This window comes from Lontra canadensis, unplaced genomic scaffold (assembly GCF_010015895.1).
Source record: "Lontra canadensis isolate GAN:19392208 unplaced genomic scaffold, GSC_riverotter_1.0 scaffold65, whole genome shotgun sequence".
Lineage (NCBI taxonomy): Eukaryota > Metazoa > Chordata > Mammalia > Carnivora > Mustelidae > Lontra > Lontra canadensis.
Genome location: NW_022631059.1, coordinates 12,114,727 through 12,130,858, shown reverse-complemented (window position 1 = coordinate 12,130,858; position 16,132 = coordinate 12,114,727). Strand labels below are relative to the sequence as shown.

Genomic DNA, 16,132 nt, shown 5'->3' with positions numbered 1-16,132 from the left:
AACCGAAGAGGGGTTGGAGGTAAGGGGGACAGAGAGTGTTCCTGGCCCCCGTTCTGTCACTGAGTCTCTGCAAACAGGATCCAAGTGTGGCTTGGTCCTGCTGGGACACAGACATGGCAGTGCCTCCCCCCGCCCCCACAACATTGCTCGTGACCCCTGCCAGCAGGTGCTGTGATGGATGGAGGCGCAGCTCCGCACCCACACCCGGGCTCCTTGGCCTCTGACGGGCTGTTCCCAGCAGCCCAAGGCTCCATTGTCCTTGAAGGTTGGCCACACACCATGGAAACAAGTTCCACCTGCCAGGGCCATTCGCGTGTTCTTTTCCAAAGCGCCGTTTGAACCAAAAGCCAGAAGAGAGAGTGGCAAGTCTGTGTGGCCCCCGCAGGGCTGCCCTCCTCCAGCCTGTGGGCCTGCCACGTTCCTGTCCCTGGAACAGCGCATTCCCCCTTCATTATCACGGTGTTGAAAAGCCCCAGCTCTAGGGAGGTCCTGGCAAAGCACAAATGGGGAACTAGGGAACTAGCGGAGGTCTCCCCATTACTCCTGTGGCACTGTGAGCCACGTGTCCCTCAGCGGGGAGCAGAGACAGAGGGAGGGGGACACAGGATGGGTAGGCTTTGATGGAGAAAAGGTAAATGGGCAGGAAGGATCTGGAAAGATCTGGAGGCTGAACCCCAGGCACCAGGGACCGGCTGCCTATGGGGATGCTGGGACAGCCCTGCACTGGGGACATGGGCATGGAAAGTGCTGGAAGGGAAACAGTGGGGAGGACGGCAGGAGGACAGAGCTGTGCCTTCCCCTGCTGCTGGGCAGAGGCTGGTTAAGGCCCGCCCAGGAGAGGGCTGGCCTGGGGGACTGGGCCCCTCTGTTGAAGCTCCCAGAACTTCTGGGCAGAAAGGCAGAAAAGCCAGAGGCTGCATGCAGAGAGGTGAGGCTCAGCGCAGGGAGACCAGTGAGAACACCAGAACATTCTAGGCAAAGGATGATGGTTTGGATCAGGGTGGCAGCAGCAGATGTGGACAGATTCCAGGCGTCTGATATCCAAAGCAGGAAGGGAGGGGAATGGGGAGAAAAGAAATGTTCCCCATGAGCCCTCTCATTTCAGGGAGAAAGATTTTTCCAGGAACCACCAGCCCAAGGCCCTTGTACCTCACTGGTGAGAAGTGAGTCAATGTCCAACCAATGCCAGGCAAAGGGCAGGACCCCAGGGTCAGTTTACAGCCTCAGGAAGGCCGCCCTCACCATGTATGGGGCTCAGAGCAAAACAAAAATACAGAGCCCTTGCTCAAAGATTACTAAGAATTCCAAGACTGTGAAACACCGGGGTGGTTCAGTTGGTTCAACATCTGACTTTTGGTCTCAGCTCAGGTCCTGATCTCAGGGTTATGAATTCAGACTGCGATTGGCTTCGGGCTATGATTAGCTCTGTGGTGGGCAGCGAGCCTACTTAAAAAAAAGAAAATTATTTCAAAAGAAATTCACGACAGCAACAACAGAACCTTGAGCTAATCACAGGGCCCTTCTTTTTTTTTTTAATATTTTATTTATTTATTTGACAAAGAAAGAGATCACAAGCAGGCAGAGAGGCAGGCAGAGAGAGAGAGAGGGAGGAAGCAGGCTCCCTGCTGAGCAGAGAGCCCGATGCAGGGCCTGATCCCAGGACACTGAGATCATGACCTGAGCCAAAGGCAGAGGCTTTAACCCACTGAGCCACCCAGGCGCCCCTCATAGGGCCCTTTTGAGCACTGTGTGCTGTGCCTGTGAAGGCAGTCATGTCCTCTTGACTCATCCCCCGGGCTGAGCACAGGGCCTCCCGGTCAGCCGACAGGAGGGAGGGTGTGGGCAGTGGGGACAGACCTCAGTGTGGGCCCCAGCCTCAGCGGCACGAGTTTCGGGGTACATGCATCACGTGCCTAGCTTTGCTGGTCCCGGTCATGGGAATAGTGGCCCCGGGAGTTGCTGGGAGGATGAGGGTGACACCTGCCAAGTGCTGAGGACAGAGGTTCTTACGCTCCTCACCTCTGGGGGCCAGATCCACCTCCTTGCCAGCCTCCTGGTATCACAGGGTTGTAATCGCCCCTCCCCCTCCTGACTCCAGGAGGGTTTCTCTGGCCCACGGCCCCAGCAATCTGGGTGCCCACCACTCCACCACTGGTCAGGTGCCTTGTCTCCAGGAGAACCCTCACCCTGCTTCAGCCTTCATCAGAGAAGGCTGTCCACAGACTAGTCAGAAATATAATTGTGCATCATGGTAATACTACACATTTCATAAAATACAATAGGAAAAATGCAACAGCTTATAGAAATAAAATGGTACAATACCACTTTCACTCTGCAGAGTCCTCTCAGCTGCCTTTTGAAAGTGCTCCAATGGGCAGGGCTGGGGGACCTAGAGCTGTAATTGCTCTGTTTGACAGATGAGAAAACTGTTTTTTGCTCCAAACCCACCAGTGGCTTCCCGATTTCAGACATGAACTCCAAAGCCTGCCAGTCACCCATGCGCCCTGGCCCCGTGTCCGCTCTGATGTCACACCCTTCCACACCCCCCACACCCCCACACCCCGCCTCCACTGCCCTAGCAGCAGTGGCCTTGTCACTCCTCCTCCGACTCACCAGGAGAATTTCCACCTCCGGGCCTTTGCACTGGCTGTTTCTGCTGTGTGGAATCTGTTATCTCCACAGTCTCTTCTCCTTGGTTCTCCATTCAAAGGTTGGCCCCCAAGAGGCCTCCTCTGACCATTTATTAAAATCGCTTGCACATCTGTCCCTGACCTCTCACCTGCTGGACTGATCTAACTGGCATTAATACCTGACGTATTCCATACCTGTGTTGTTTATGGGTTTTGTCCGCCTCTTCCAGCAGAAAATACACTCCACGAACACTTCACTGATGAGACTTTGGGCCTAGAACAGGGCCTGGCATCCAGTAGGCCCTCAGTAAACATCTGATAAGTGATGCCAGCAAGGGCCCGAGGTGGGTCCAAGGGGTCGCTGAGCAGACCCAGAGTCACACGTGGGTTTCTGCAGACCTCTTGTGTGCTGAGTGTCGGATGGGGACACATTCTGGGTAGGGTGGCTTTGCAGCCCCAGTTGCAAATCAGACCCAGCAGCCAGTGACTCAGATCCAGCCTGATGGAAGAACATACTCGTGGGGCCATTCAACTCCGTCCTGGCCTCCGCAAGGGCTCTTAGGCCTGGGTGAAGCAGAAGGGCTTCAAACAAAGTGGGTCAGGACAGAACTATCACACCCGGCGAAGGAAGGGAGACTTAATCGTGGGCTTTCTAAACCGGAAGATGAAGGTAGCATAAATATCTCATGGGGGCAGCTGTACACGGATCCAAATCCTCCCTGCTCCGGCCCCTCCTTCACTGACTCATTCAACCACAGTCAACAAGGACTGCCTGAGCACCTACTATGTCACTGCGCTAGGAACCGGGACACAGTTGTGAGCAAGGCAGGCCTGGCCTCGGCAAACCCACAGTCCACTTGGAGGAGGCCACAAATGTGAATTAAGAGATGCAAAAGGGAGCTAAACCAAGACTGGATCTTTGGCAGAAGGAAAGAGCATGCTCTGTGAGAGTCAACATGGGATGATATCTTTACTCAATCTGGGAGACCTCTCTGGAGGAGGTGGCATTGCCACTGAGACCTGAATAATGAATGGAAAGGAGCCAGCCATGGGAGAGGCAGCCAGCAAGAGGGTTCCAGGCACAGAAAACAGCAGGAAAGTCCCCGAGGTGGGACCAAAGAATGGGATTAGTGAGCCCGAAGGACAGTGGGCCAGAGAGGCAGGGTGCGGGGGAGACTGTACAGGCTGGATGGAGCACCATCCTCAGCGCTGGCTGTTCTGCCCCCCACCCCCCAGAGGCGTTCAAACAAACCCAGGGAGCTGGATTCCTATGTGCTCAGTCCCAGCCTCAAGGCTTCGTGACCTCAGGCAGGTCACATCCCACTTTCCGCCCATTTTCTCATCTGTAAAATGGGACTAATAGCTGTGTCTTCTCACAGGTGCTATGAGACCTGGGGAGGATTAGTGATCAGAATCCTCACCAGCAGAGATGCTGCCCTCCGTGCCACACCCCTCATTCCCTGATTCTGTCCACTAAAGTCAACTAGTATTGGCTGAACACCTGCACAAAATCCAAAGAACCTACTGGGACAAACTCTGGCCATTACAACCCACAGATAAGGGTTGCCTCCAGCATGCTGACTGGACACTGTACTAACACGCCTGCTATGGCCCCAGGCACACAGTAGGTACTCAACATGCGCACTGTTGTCAGTGTGTGTGGTGGGCCTGACCCCACAATGAGCACCTTCCTATGCCTCTGGGCCCACCAGGCCTCCAGTGGGCTTCCTCGCCCTCCGCCTTGCCTACATGCACGTCATCTGGACACATGGCAGAGGCAGCCCAGAGCCAGTGCGGGTCTCAGCCCTGAAGTCTCTAGGCTTCTACCTGTCCCCTTAGCCCCCAGGTCCCACCGCCGGGGACCCAGGAGGCTGCTCTGTTGTTAAGGCCTTTCCCACCGCATTCTGATGAACTATGAGTCTCTAATAAGTGAGACAAACAAGAATCCGTGCCCTTGTGGAGCTGACCTGTAGTGCAAGAGGCAGGAGGTGAACCAATGATCACTTCGGCTAGATGGTGGTAAACGGCACACAGGAGAATGAAACAGGGTGAGAGGAGAGAAGGTCATAGGAAAGAATGGAAGAGAAGGTGACATTTGAGCAGACATGAGTAAAATGAGGGAGCAAAGCCTGAGGCCAATGGAGGGAAGAGCACTCGCTCCAGGCTATAGGAACATGTGCAAAGGCCCTGAGGCAGCACCCATGGCAAGAAGGCAGCAAAGTGCCCTTCTGTTTTCCTACAACAGCCTGAAGAACTTTCCGTAGTCAGGTGACCTCCTCAACCCTTCCGCTCCTCTGCCCCCATTTCTGCCAGGTTGTGGGATCAAAGTCAGATTCTCCCATAGTATACCTGGGCAGCGTCCAAGAAATCCACTGGCCACTGTGTTTCTCACTTTTTAAATGTAATGTTGCTACCACAGCCCTGGCACTACCTCAGGACCCAGTATTTCTGAGCTGTGTGACCCTGGGTAAGTCACTGAAAATGATCTGAGCCCATCTCCTCCTTAAAGGGCTGGTAAGAGGATCATGCCAAGTGATGCTGTTAAGCTGCCCAGCCCAGTGCCCCACAGACACTGAGAGCTCAAAACAAGTGAGAGATTCTGAACGTTGCTATTAACTCTTCAGAGAAGTCTGAGGAAGGCCAGGTTGGTCAGAAGATAAGTCCTTTTTGAGGAATTGAGTTGTATCCACACTTATCATAGGTAGGGAAACTGAGGCACACAGAAGGACATCTTGGGCTCTGCTGCCCTACAGCTCTCTCCTGACCCTCCAGGAGATGTTACTAAGTGTGCAGAGAGGGCCACTTGGGGCTTGGCTTTCTAACTCACCTCCCCACAAAGCCCCGAATTCCAGAGATTTACAGCAAGAGCTCCCCTCCACGCCACCCCCCTCCCCAGGTGCTCTGGTAGTCTCAGCCAGGACAACCTGGCCCACAGCACCACCTGGTGGTCAGAGCTTCCAGGAAGGTCCTCGTTCCAGGCCAGGGTGGGGTGCCTGTTAGTAATTGGCGGGTTCCTAGCCACAGCTTTCAGGAGCATTTCATTTTACAGTGTACAAGGGTCTTTCACATCCTTCTCATACATCTAATTGCAAGGGATGAAAGAAGAGGGAGGAGGAAACGCACAAAATTTAAAAAACAAAAAAAGGAAAGAATATGGAGTCTAGCTCACAGGTATGTTTTGGGACAAAGAGAAAATAGAAAATCTAGGAAAGAAAGAAATGGAAGGGAAAGAGACAGAAATAAGAAAGAGGAGCTATGTAAAAAAATAAAATAAAATAAAATAAATAAATTCGTTAATTCATTAAAATTTAAAAATAAATAAAAATTAAATTTAAAATTTTTTTAAAGGAAGAGAAATAATGAAAAATAGAAAAATAAAAAGAAAATATCCACGCCACATAAGGCCAAGCCCAGGCCAGAAGGGCAGGGGCCGGTGCCCATCATGCAGACAGTCCCAGCACATGCCTCCAGGCCACCTCTGGCCCAAATGTGGGCACCCAGCAACGGGCGTTGTGTGCTGGAAGCTAGTAGGCAGGACCTGGCAGGACAGGAGCCCAGGTAACCAACACCTCCGGTCACTGCCCGGTCTCTGGCGCCACCTGCTGGAAGAATGGAGAACCACATTTATACCCTGGAAGTCAAATTTGGGAACCCTGGAGACCGTTGGTCTCCCAACAACACAGTCAGGTGGGTAAACCTCTCCGTTTCTCAGAGAAGGAAACTGAGGCTCCAAGAGAGGTGGTGACCTCTCAGGAGAGGGCATACAGCAAGCACAGAATACCTAGATCCAGGAGGAAGGCTGAAGTTATTCGACTTCAAAGGTCTCTGGGCAGATCCTCACAGCCCTCCACAATCCATTCTGGCCCCAGAACAAAGCCAGGCGCAGACCACATGGTTAGAGACACGACCTTTGGCTGCAGGCAGCTGTGGCATGGGATCCTGGCTCTGACAGTCGTGATCCTTCTCTTATTTAGCCATGGTTCACTGATGCCCAGCACTGGGCTGGACACTGGGGACACAGCATGCAGGAGGGATATGGCTCCTGTTCTTGAGAAAGAAAAGGTGGGAAAGGAATGTGGGAAATATGCAGACATTTAAATTTAGATAAAATCATAAAGTGGCCAGCACAGCCCATCCCACCTTTGGCTCCCTGAGTAGTCCCTGACACCAGCCACACCAAGGGGCCATTTCAGAGTCCATTCCATTTGACAGTTGGAAGAAACTGAGGCTCACAGGGATTCTGGAAGCCAGCTGGGAGGTTCAAGAGACTCGTCAGCTACAGGGTTTTGCCCTCCCCTTGATGATCCATTGACCGGCCCACCCACCCCAGTCACCTGGTCCTTCCTCAGCCCACATCACCATGGTGACTCCAGAGCTGAGGAACTGGACAGTTATGAGGCAGACACTGGCCAGGCTTGCCTGAGCAAGGCCAGCCCAGAGCCGAGAAGTTCAGGTAAAGGAATGTGCTGGGCCAGGTGGGGCTGCGGGGGACGGGAGAGCTGGCACCTTGCCCAAAGTTAGTGGCCCTCCTCAGCTACCGCCACACATGGCCGGGCAGAGATGTGGGCCAGTGGGACCAGAACTTCTGAATTTTCACAAGAAACAAAACATCAGAATTTGGAAATGAAATCTGCTGATTCTCAAGGGTCTAATTCAAAATTATGAAAACCCAAAAACAAAACCCACGTCTATTTCCAAGTTTCAACCCACGGGCCACCAGCTGGAGATCTCCCATAAAATGCCCCCTTGCTCTGGGCAGTGCATGGTGCTCCATTTTGTACAGTGAAAAAGGCCTTTCTGGGGCACCTGGGTGGCTCAGTGGGTTAAAGCCTCTGCCTTCGGCTCAGGTCATGATCCCGGGGTCCTGGAATCGAGCTCCGCATCCAGCTCTCTGCTCAGCGGAGAGCCTGCTTTCTCCTCTCTCTCCGCCTGCCTCTCTGCCTACTTGTGGTCTCTCTCTCTGTCAAATAAATAAAATCTTTTAAAAAAGAGAGAGAGAAAGAAAGAAAGAAAGAAAAGAAAAAGGCCTTCCTGAGACAAAACCAGGTCCTGTCCCCCACCGCACACACCCCCCGCCCCACACACACAGTTTGCAGACAAAGCTCTGTATCTGAGAAGGGATGTGACTTGCTCAAGGCCACAGAGACCCTACCTCTCGGCTCCAAACCAAAACTGTCCCTATCATTGCCTGAGATTTCGCTCCTCCCGGTTCTGGTCCCCGGGCATCGAACAGGCAGAATACAAGCGCCTGCCTGAAGAAGGCATCAAATCGCCCGTGTTGACCCCAAACAGAGACTGAGGTCCCAGCCCTCCCCTCAGAGGGTTCTTCCCTGGATCCAAACACGGGCGCAGATAATTCCGAACAATCAGCCCGTCACTGTGCCTCAGATCCCACTAGGACCCATTCCTAACTGTTACAGGATGGAGGCTTTGAAACCTGTCGCTGAAAGGCACGAGGGCTTCTCCCTGGGAAGGACCCAATGCGGCCCTTGAGAGAAGGCGCTCTGGGGCAGGTTAGCTTGGAAGGAGAAGAAACTAAAAGAAGGAGCGCTGGCCTGAAACGCCGGACTGGGTGGAGACCTCACGGCTCAGGGCGTTCCCAGGGGTGGCAGGCTTCAGGAGGAGGGCACCCCCAGGGGGTTTCATCCATGTCAGCCTCTTCCAGAGCGCGGGAAGAGGGAAAGACAGGAAGGAGGGAAGAGGAAAGGGGGTTGGGGGGAGGTAGGAAGAAGGCAGAGAGGCAGGACTAGAACAAGCCCAGCGAGACTGGGCTGCAGCTCCAAACCGGCCCCGGGAATGAGATTTCTCTGGCTGGGTAGGCTGCCCCGGCCCAGGCAGGTGACAGATCCAGGTGCGCCTGCGCAGAGTCTGCGCTCGCGTCTACTCTGATTGGCCCGCTTGCGGCAGCCTGCATTCTGATTGGCCGGGAACCAGCCCACGTGCTGAGCGGAACTCCTCTCCGGCCCCATCCCAGACCCCGGTGGGCCTTGCAGGCTGGAGCGGAGGGTAGTTCGGTGGCATCGCTCTGTCCTACCCTGGCCCCTGGGTACAAGTATGACTGGGACCGCTGGCACGACACCCAGGAGCAGCCCAGGAATGCCTGGGAAAATAGTCCCATGTTCCACCATTGCGGTGAAAGGGGAGCTCAGAAAGGAGTGCAAAGGAGAACGCAATATTAAGACCATTCTTTTCCCGCACGCGAGAGCCACGAGCCCACGGTGCGACCTCAGGGAGTCCTCACCCATCTTCTCCTACAGGAGGACGCATATACTGCCCCCATTTTGGAGGAAGAGGCAGGTTCCAAGCGGTGACATCACTGCGGGCGTCGCTGGCTCAGGGACTAGGACAGTATCGATGGGAACCGTCCCTGTCCCCCTGCGGCCTTCAGAGCAGGCGCTCACTGCACCCGTGTCGCTGGCCACCCCCGCCCACCGCGGGCAGCCCCCAAAGGAACCCTCCACAGATCAGGATCTTTGTATTATAAACTGACTTTTAATAATAATAAAAAAAATCTATCATGAATTTAATGAGCTCTGTACATTTTAAAGTAAACCAGTGCACAAGGTCCTTGCTCTCGGGGGCTCCTCTCCATCTCCCACCAGTGAGCTAAAGTAAGTCTTCGTTTGTATCCGTGTCACCTGTGTCCAGCAACAAGACCATCTCCTGCAACCTAAGCCACAGTGGCAAGAGAGGGAGGCCCAAGGGGCCAAGATGCTGGTGGGGCTTTAAGCCTCCAGGGCAGTGGGGAACCCATTCCCAACCTCAGCCACCAGACAAGTGTAGAAACCCTCCCCTTCCCCCTGCTACCTCAGCTAGGATGCTTCCTTGCTGGCACACAGAAGCTAGAGGGGACAAACTGCTGAGGAGATCCCAGTGTGGGTCCCCGTGCCCAGGTGGTGACCAGGCTGGCTTCCTGTCTCTCTGGCCGGCTGAGAAGTCCCAAATGCCCTGCACTGGGCTAACATCAAAACAATAAGTTACAGAAGCCACCACCCCGTGTTTCCCAGTGGTCCTCCTCCCTGCAGGATAGACACCTGTGCAGGACAGCATCTCAGGTGGGCGGTTCAACCCCCTCCAGGCTCCAATCCTCGCAGCCCGAAGTCCAAAGAGAACAAAGTCATTCATGCGGACACTGACCAACTGCTGGGGAATGGAGGTGGGTGGGAAAAGGAATTGTAGTCAATACCTATAAGTGATACTGTAAGACCCTAATATTAAAAAAAGATGAAATACATTTTTTGTATTTTCAATAATTTAGTTTTTCTCTTTTTTAGTAGAAGTGGGAAGTCGTCAACACTACCTTATGTTGGTCCCGTTAGACAATATACCTTTCTTTGAAATTTAAAATGTCAAATATATAATCACACAACCCGGAGTGAGGGGAAAAAAAAATCTCGACAACACCAACAACATAAAAACCCCAAAATAAACCATAGAGATTTCACGCCATATAAATAAAGTCGGAGCAAATCTCGTGCCCGGGGCTGATGGCTCGAGTTCCATGGCGGTCATGTGGGAAGCTGGTGTGGCTTTCGAGTTTCCTCTTGGTGCCAGGGGCTGTGCCCTGTCCCTCGGTCTTTCCCGGCAGAGGCCTGGCTTTCCCGAGTCCACCAAGCAGGTTAGTACAGGGTTAGGGGTGAATGGGAAGCTAAGGTGAGAAGACGAGGAGACATGTGTGTCGCCTGGAATGTGGACTTAGAAGGAAACCAGGGGTTTCAAAAGTGCAGGTTGAGCCATCCTGAGGCAGCTGGGTCCGCAGGCCTCCAGCTCCAGCGCCCATGACTTCTCCCCTGTGTCTCGGGGACTTGTGGGTAGGAGCCCAGGTCCTGGCCGCACCCATCAGCTAGCTCTGTGGGTCCCCAGCACCCCTCGGGCTTCTGGCAGAAGCGCGGGGAATGGGCCGGCCCAGAGCCAGTCGACCGCCTCCTCCAAGAGTGGGGGCACCGCTTGTCCCCACAGGAGGAGATGGAGAAGGCTGGCGGGTCCCAGAGCAGGAAGAAGCCTCGGCCAGCTCTGGAGGGCAGCGCGGCCCCCTGGGCCTTCTGAAGCCCCGGCTCCAGAGGGCGCAGCCGAGCACCAGGCAGCTGTATCAGCCTGTTCAGAGGTCTCCGTCCACCGGCGGCTGGCAGAGGCGGTAGAGCCTGACGGACAGAGGGGAAGAGGATGAGGCACAGCCGGGCAGGCCGTTGTTTTGAACACATAATCCCCCTCCAGAAAACAAAACCCAAAAAAGTATAAGAAGATGTATGTGAAATGCATCCAGGCTGCGCACACCTTCCCCCGGCGGTCTGGCCCGCTCCAGCCTGGCGCTGGGTTTGCAAACACAGACACATCTGCACGAGTGTGTTTGGGCGTTCAGATACATGGGGGAGGGGGCATGGGTACACGACAGGGGGCTGCAGTCTTCCACACTTAATGGCAGGTCAGACCCAGTGCTCAGCCCCTGGAGTTTTTTCACTTAACAGAGATCTTGGGGACCTCTCCAGCACCCCACGGACAGCCCGGGTTTCCCTAACATCTACAGTGGCAAGGTTCTGAGCTTCATCTGCAAGGAAGACGGAGCCACTCATGGTTCTCAGGAGAGTCTTGGCAGCTCTGCTGTCAGGAAAAGACTGGCAGGGGGACCAGCTAGGAGACTGCCGCGGGGACAGGGGCAGGACAGAGAAGCAAGGCAGCCCAGTGGTCGGGAGCTCGGCCCCTGAGCTCCACAGTCTGCCAGGATCCCAGCTCTGCCATCTACTAGCTGTATGACCTGGGACAAGATACTTAACCTCTCTGTGCCTCAGTGTCCCCACCACCACCTGGAGAGAAGGCTCACAGGGTTGTTTGGTAAAGAAGTAAGAACGGTGCCTGGAGTGGTACTCGTCACTCCCCACAGTGGGCCCCATAAATGAGAGGTGAAGCCCCACAGGAACACCACAGGGGCTGCCTGGCGTGAGGCCAGGACTTTCATACCAAGCCCAGGTCCTGGCCTTTTGCGGGGCTCGGGGGGGAGAGCAGCCACTCACCGCGGTGCACCCTGGGGCATCTGATCCTTGACTCGGAGGTTTTTGGCCAGAATCTCCACCCTGGGGCCCTGGGGAGAAAGAACCATGAGACCCAGAACCTGCTTCTATACGGAGTTCAAGGGCAAACATGTAGGTGCAGGTGGGTGGGGCATGGGGAGTAACCAGAGGCCCCAGAAGCTGAAACCCGGGACCCCAGCAAATCAGGAGAAGGTGCAAGTCTGGGACTGGTGACCACCCAGACCACCCACATGGAGCTCAGAACCCCCTGTGCCCCCAGCCCACAAGGCCCTGGAGAGTCCCTGGAAGGGGGGCTGCCTCACCTGCTTCCGCATGATGTCCGTGGCCTGCATGATGCACTTGGGCAGCAACCCGTGGCTCCGAGCCAAGATGGCTGCCTGCTCCAGGGAGACACTCAAGGTGCTCCTGCAGGGGCAGGGCAGGAGGGACCATTGCTGTTGCGGGGGGGCCTCATGCCCTGCCCTCTCCCCCACCCTAGGCCCCAAGAACGGCCTCTCCTGCCCCCAGGTAACTGCTGGATGTGCTGCCCCCATCCCCGGCTTCTTCTCCCTCAGAGCCCCCCGCACCACCCCTTTCCCTCTTGTCTACACCCCACACCTGCCTGTCCTTCCTCCCACCAGCCAGCACCCTGCACACAGTAGGCATTTTACAGCTTTACTCTGGGCACCCCCTGATACGTCAGCACCACGCGGCGGGAGCTTTCCTTCGTCTGTTTTGTTCTGATATTCCCAGTGGGACAGCTCAGGAGAGGTGCTGGGTAAGTATTTTTGCTGAAGGAATAAATGAAGTGACCGCCCTAATGCCTGCCAGCTTGCTGGCAAGGCTTGACACAGACCCATCTAGTCAACCCTCCCATCTGTTCTAACAATTCTAGAACATGGGCTCTGCAGCCAGACCTCTTGGTTTCAAGTCTCAGCCACAGAATGACTCTGTGACCCTTGGGATGTCATCCTTGACCGTGAGACAGGGGTAGACCGTTCCTAGAGCACTACTGACTGGGGCAGGGGAAGGGTGGGAGCCTGTCCTGTGTTTGGTAGGATGTTCTAGCAGCATCTCTGGCCTCTGACCACTAGATGCCAACAGGCGCCGGCCCTCCTTTCCTCATTGCGACCATCAGAAATACCTCCAGACATTGCCCAGGGTCCCCTGGGGGGCCAAAATGGCCCTGCACGGAAGTGCCTGGAAAAGCCCACACACACTGACTGGCTTGCTATGAAGAGCTGAGTCAATCCCTAAACAACGGTGCCTTGTGCACAGTAAGCATTCTCAACAAGCATTTATTGAGCACCTGCTGTGTGCCAAGTGTTGTTCAGTGCCAGGGTAGGGCAGAGAAAGAGAGCGAGTCCCTAGACTCACAGAGCTGGCCGACACTGGGGGTGGTTACTGGGAATAAATGAACACACGAGCCAAGCGCTTCCTGTGTCGGGTGGCGGGGTGGCTGCCAAGCAAACGAGTAGGGCAGCCCGGTGGGGTGCGGAGAGGGTGTGGTGCTGAGTCAGGAAGTCAGGGAAGGCCAATCGGAGAAGGCTGACCCTCCACCAGGGGATCAGCAGCGGGGACAAAGGGCAGAGAGTGGGAGGGTGTCCAGTGGGACACAGAGGCCCCAGTGGAGTCCTGCCCCAGTGGAGAGGAGTGAGCTCATGCTGACCAGAGAGTCAAGCAGAATCACACCGCACAGACTCTCACTGACATCAACCCCAGAGTCAGGGAGCCAGGCAGTTCCACGGGCCTCCTGGGACCCCCTACTCCCACAGTCCCACTTCCCAAATGGAGGCCGAGGGAGGGCCAAGGCCGCGACTGGGCTCAGCCGGCAGTGCCAGAACCAGGATTCAAACCCAGACTCCTGCCTCCCTGTCCAGCCCCGTCCTGGCCCGATGTCACAGCAGCTCACCTCTGCATGCCCGTGCCACACATGGCGATCTGGCAAGCGCCCAGGCGGTAGCAGAGCTCAGAGGAGATGGGGATGAGGCCGGCGCCCAAGCTCCCGCTGGCACCAGGCTTGGGGTGGACAAAGGACTTCATGAGGCGGCAGAGCTCGTCCAGGGCGTTGATGGGGCGTATCAGCTGCAAGGGGGGGCGCGCACACACCGGACGTTTGGCAGAGACCCCCACCCGGCCTTCCTCCCCCATCCAGCCATGTTGTTGCAGCTGTCCTCCTGGCTCACCTCTCCCAGGGCTACAGCCCAGTCAACCTTCCATGACACCCGCCCAAGGACCATCTGTGGCTCCCCACTGGCCCGCAAGCTGGTATCCGGTGTTTATACCGCATTTCAGACCTAACCTTCTACCTGCCCAGAGTGCTCCCAGTGAAGCCTGAGAGAGGTGTCCCCTGCTGTCCTCTCCAAACAGGACTTTCCCAGGAAGAACCACCCACCTTGTACCCACCCCCAACCCGGGCCTTCAGCTTTCCTCAATCCCCTGTGCAGGCATTACATGGTGGTCGGCCAGTTCTTTGTCATCTGATGATTCTGTCAGGCAGACTACAAACTTTCAGAGGCTGTGCCCACCGCTTCTCTGGGAGCCCCAGCCTCTAGTCCCGAGGCCGGCACCCCCAGAGCACCGTCAAATTCGAGACCTGCCTGAGCCTGGGAAAGGATGGAAGGCCTGGAGCACACGCGCCTGGAAAGCCACCTGCGCCACATGGGGACGAGGGCCCCAAACAGCCAGACCCCTCCGCTTCTCCAGAAAAGCGAGAAGCCCCCATTTCATTGGAAACCTTTTGATTTTCGAATGTTGGCAACAAATCCCGATCAAACGAAAAGCATTGTGGCCACATCTGGCGTAGACTGCCGCTTCGGAGGTAGGCTTGGGTGAATGGGGGGCAGCGGGAAGGCTCAGGTGCGTGGGCACTGGCTGGGGGGAAACCATGGCAGGAATTCCCAAGCCGGTGGGGAAGAAGCTGGAATTCCTGACGGAGAAGGGGTTCTCCCAGGAGGGATATTCCTGGAGGAGGGACTCCACAGGCCTCAGGGAATTCTCTGCCAGGATTCCGGCTGGGGAGGGACCCCGGGCCCCATTGGCTGCATCTGGACCCCGACACCCACCAGCTCTGCCCCAGCTCTGCGGCGGGCGGGGGGGAGGGAAGGTGGGGCACACCTGGTCTATCTTCACCGCCGTGGTGCTGGCGTCCGTGGGCAGGTTGGACCGTTCCAGGTAAAATGCCCTGGAAGAGAAAGACGGGGTGAGGGTGTGGTGGCTGCTGCCCTCTGCTCCTCCTGATTCTCCCTGAGGGCGCCTCGCACTGCTCTCCCTGTCCACAGCCCCTAGTCCCCCAACAGCGGGAGGGGGAAGGGGGTCCCCTGGTCCTCCAACAGTGGGGGGGAGGGGGTCCCCTGGTCCTCCAACAGTGGGAGGCAGAGGGGTTCCCTTAGTCCTCCAACAGTGGAAGAGGGGAGGCATCCTCTAGGCCTCCAACAGTGGGGGGGGGGTCCCTAGTCCTCCAACAGTGGGAGGGGGGAGGGGGAGGACAAGGGGACTCCTGGGTAACCCTCTAGGCACTCCTCAAATGCCACCTCTCCCTGCCTGTCATCAGAATCAGCACCCAACCTCCCCACTGTCTGTCCCCTTGTCCTAGTGGATCTTTCCTCTGAGCACTTGTCACCACTGGACACGTTACAGTGCTCTTTGTCTACTGGCTTATTGCTCATTCCCCTCCTCTGAAAATAGGGCTCAGCTCAATTTTTTCTGTAAAGGGTAGAACAGTAAATATTTAATGGACCAGACAGTCTCTATCAAGATGCTCTCAGCTGCTGCTATCGGTACATATGCAAGCAAACATGGCTCAGTGCTAATAAAACTTTATTGACAAAGCAGGGCACCTGCCACTCTGGATCTGCATCCCACGAAAGAGAGGCTCTGCTTGGCCACTGCTGACTCTGGAGCAAGCATCCAGAACAGAGCCTGGCCCACAAAAGCTCTCATTTAGCATGTGCTGAACAAAGAAGGATGGATGAGGGAACGCTCTCAGAGGCAACATTTAAAATATTCCACAATTGGGGCGCCTGGGTGGCTCAGTCGTTAAGCATCTGCCTTCAGCTCAGGTCATGATCCCAATGTCCTGGGATCGAGTTCCATATCGGGCTCCCTGCTCAGCAGGATATCTGCTTCTCCCTCTGCCTGCTGCTTTCCCCTGCTTATGTTCCCTCTTTCACTATCTCTCTGCCATAAATAAATAAAATCTTTTTAAAAAAATTAAAACATTCCACAAAGGGCACAGGACGGATTGATGGCATTGATCAATTCAGGGAGACACCAGTTTTAAAAATACAGCTGGATATTTTCCAAAATATCCAAAATATTTGGATATTTTCCAAATAATGAATATTTTCCAAACTAATGAAGGCACCATTCTCCCATTTCCAAATGGTAAAGCCAGGCCCCCAAAACAGTAAAGCCCTTATACACCCCGAAACCCTGATCTGAGTTGCAGCCTCCCTTCTTCACAGGGCAAGAAGGTGGGGCAGGGGTAGGAAGGAG

General features: G+C 55.3%; 1 protein-coding gene across 1 annotated transcript in view; it reads right to left on the bottom strand.

The window, feature by feature from the left end:
* Positions 1–10,620: 10,620 nt before the first annotated feature.
* PREX1 (phosphatidylinositol-3,4,5-trisphosphate dependent Rac exchange factor 1) overlaps positions 10,621–16,132 on the bottom strand; it is a 173,828-nt gene continuing 168,316 nt past the window's right edge. Inside the window, exons 36-40 of the mRNA XM_032879024.1 lie at positions 14,753–14,819; positions 13,548–13,720; positions 11,959–12,061; positions 11,639–11,706; positions 10,621–10,771 (exon numbers count right to left, since the gene is read on the bottom strand). Of these exons, the coding sequence (XP_032734915.1) occupies positions 10,729–10,771; positions 11,639–11,706; positions 11,959–12,061; positions 13,548–13,720; positions 14,753–14,819 (454 nt within the window). The 3' untranslated portion in view covers positions 10,621–10,728. The remainder of the gene's footprint in view (positions 10,772–11,638; positions 11,707–11,958; positions 12,062–13,547; positions 13,721–14,752; positions 14,820–16,132) is intronic.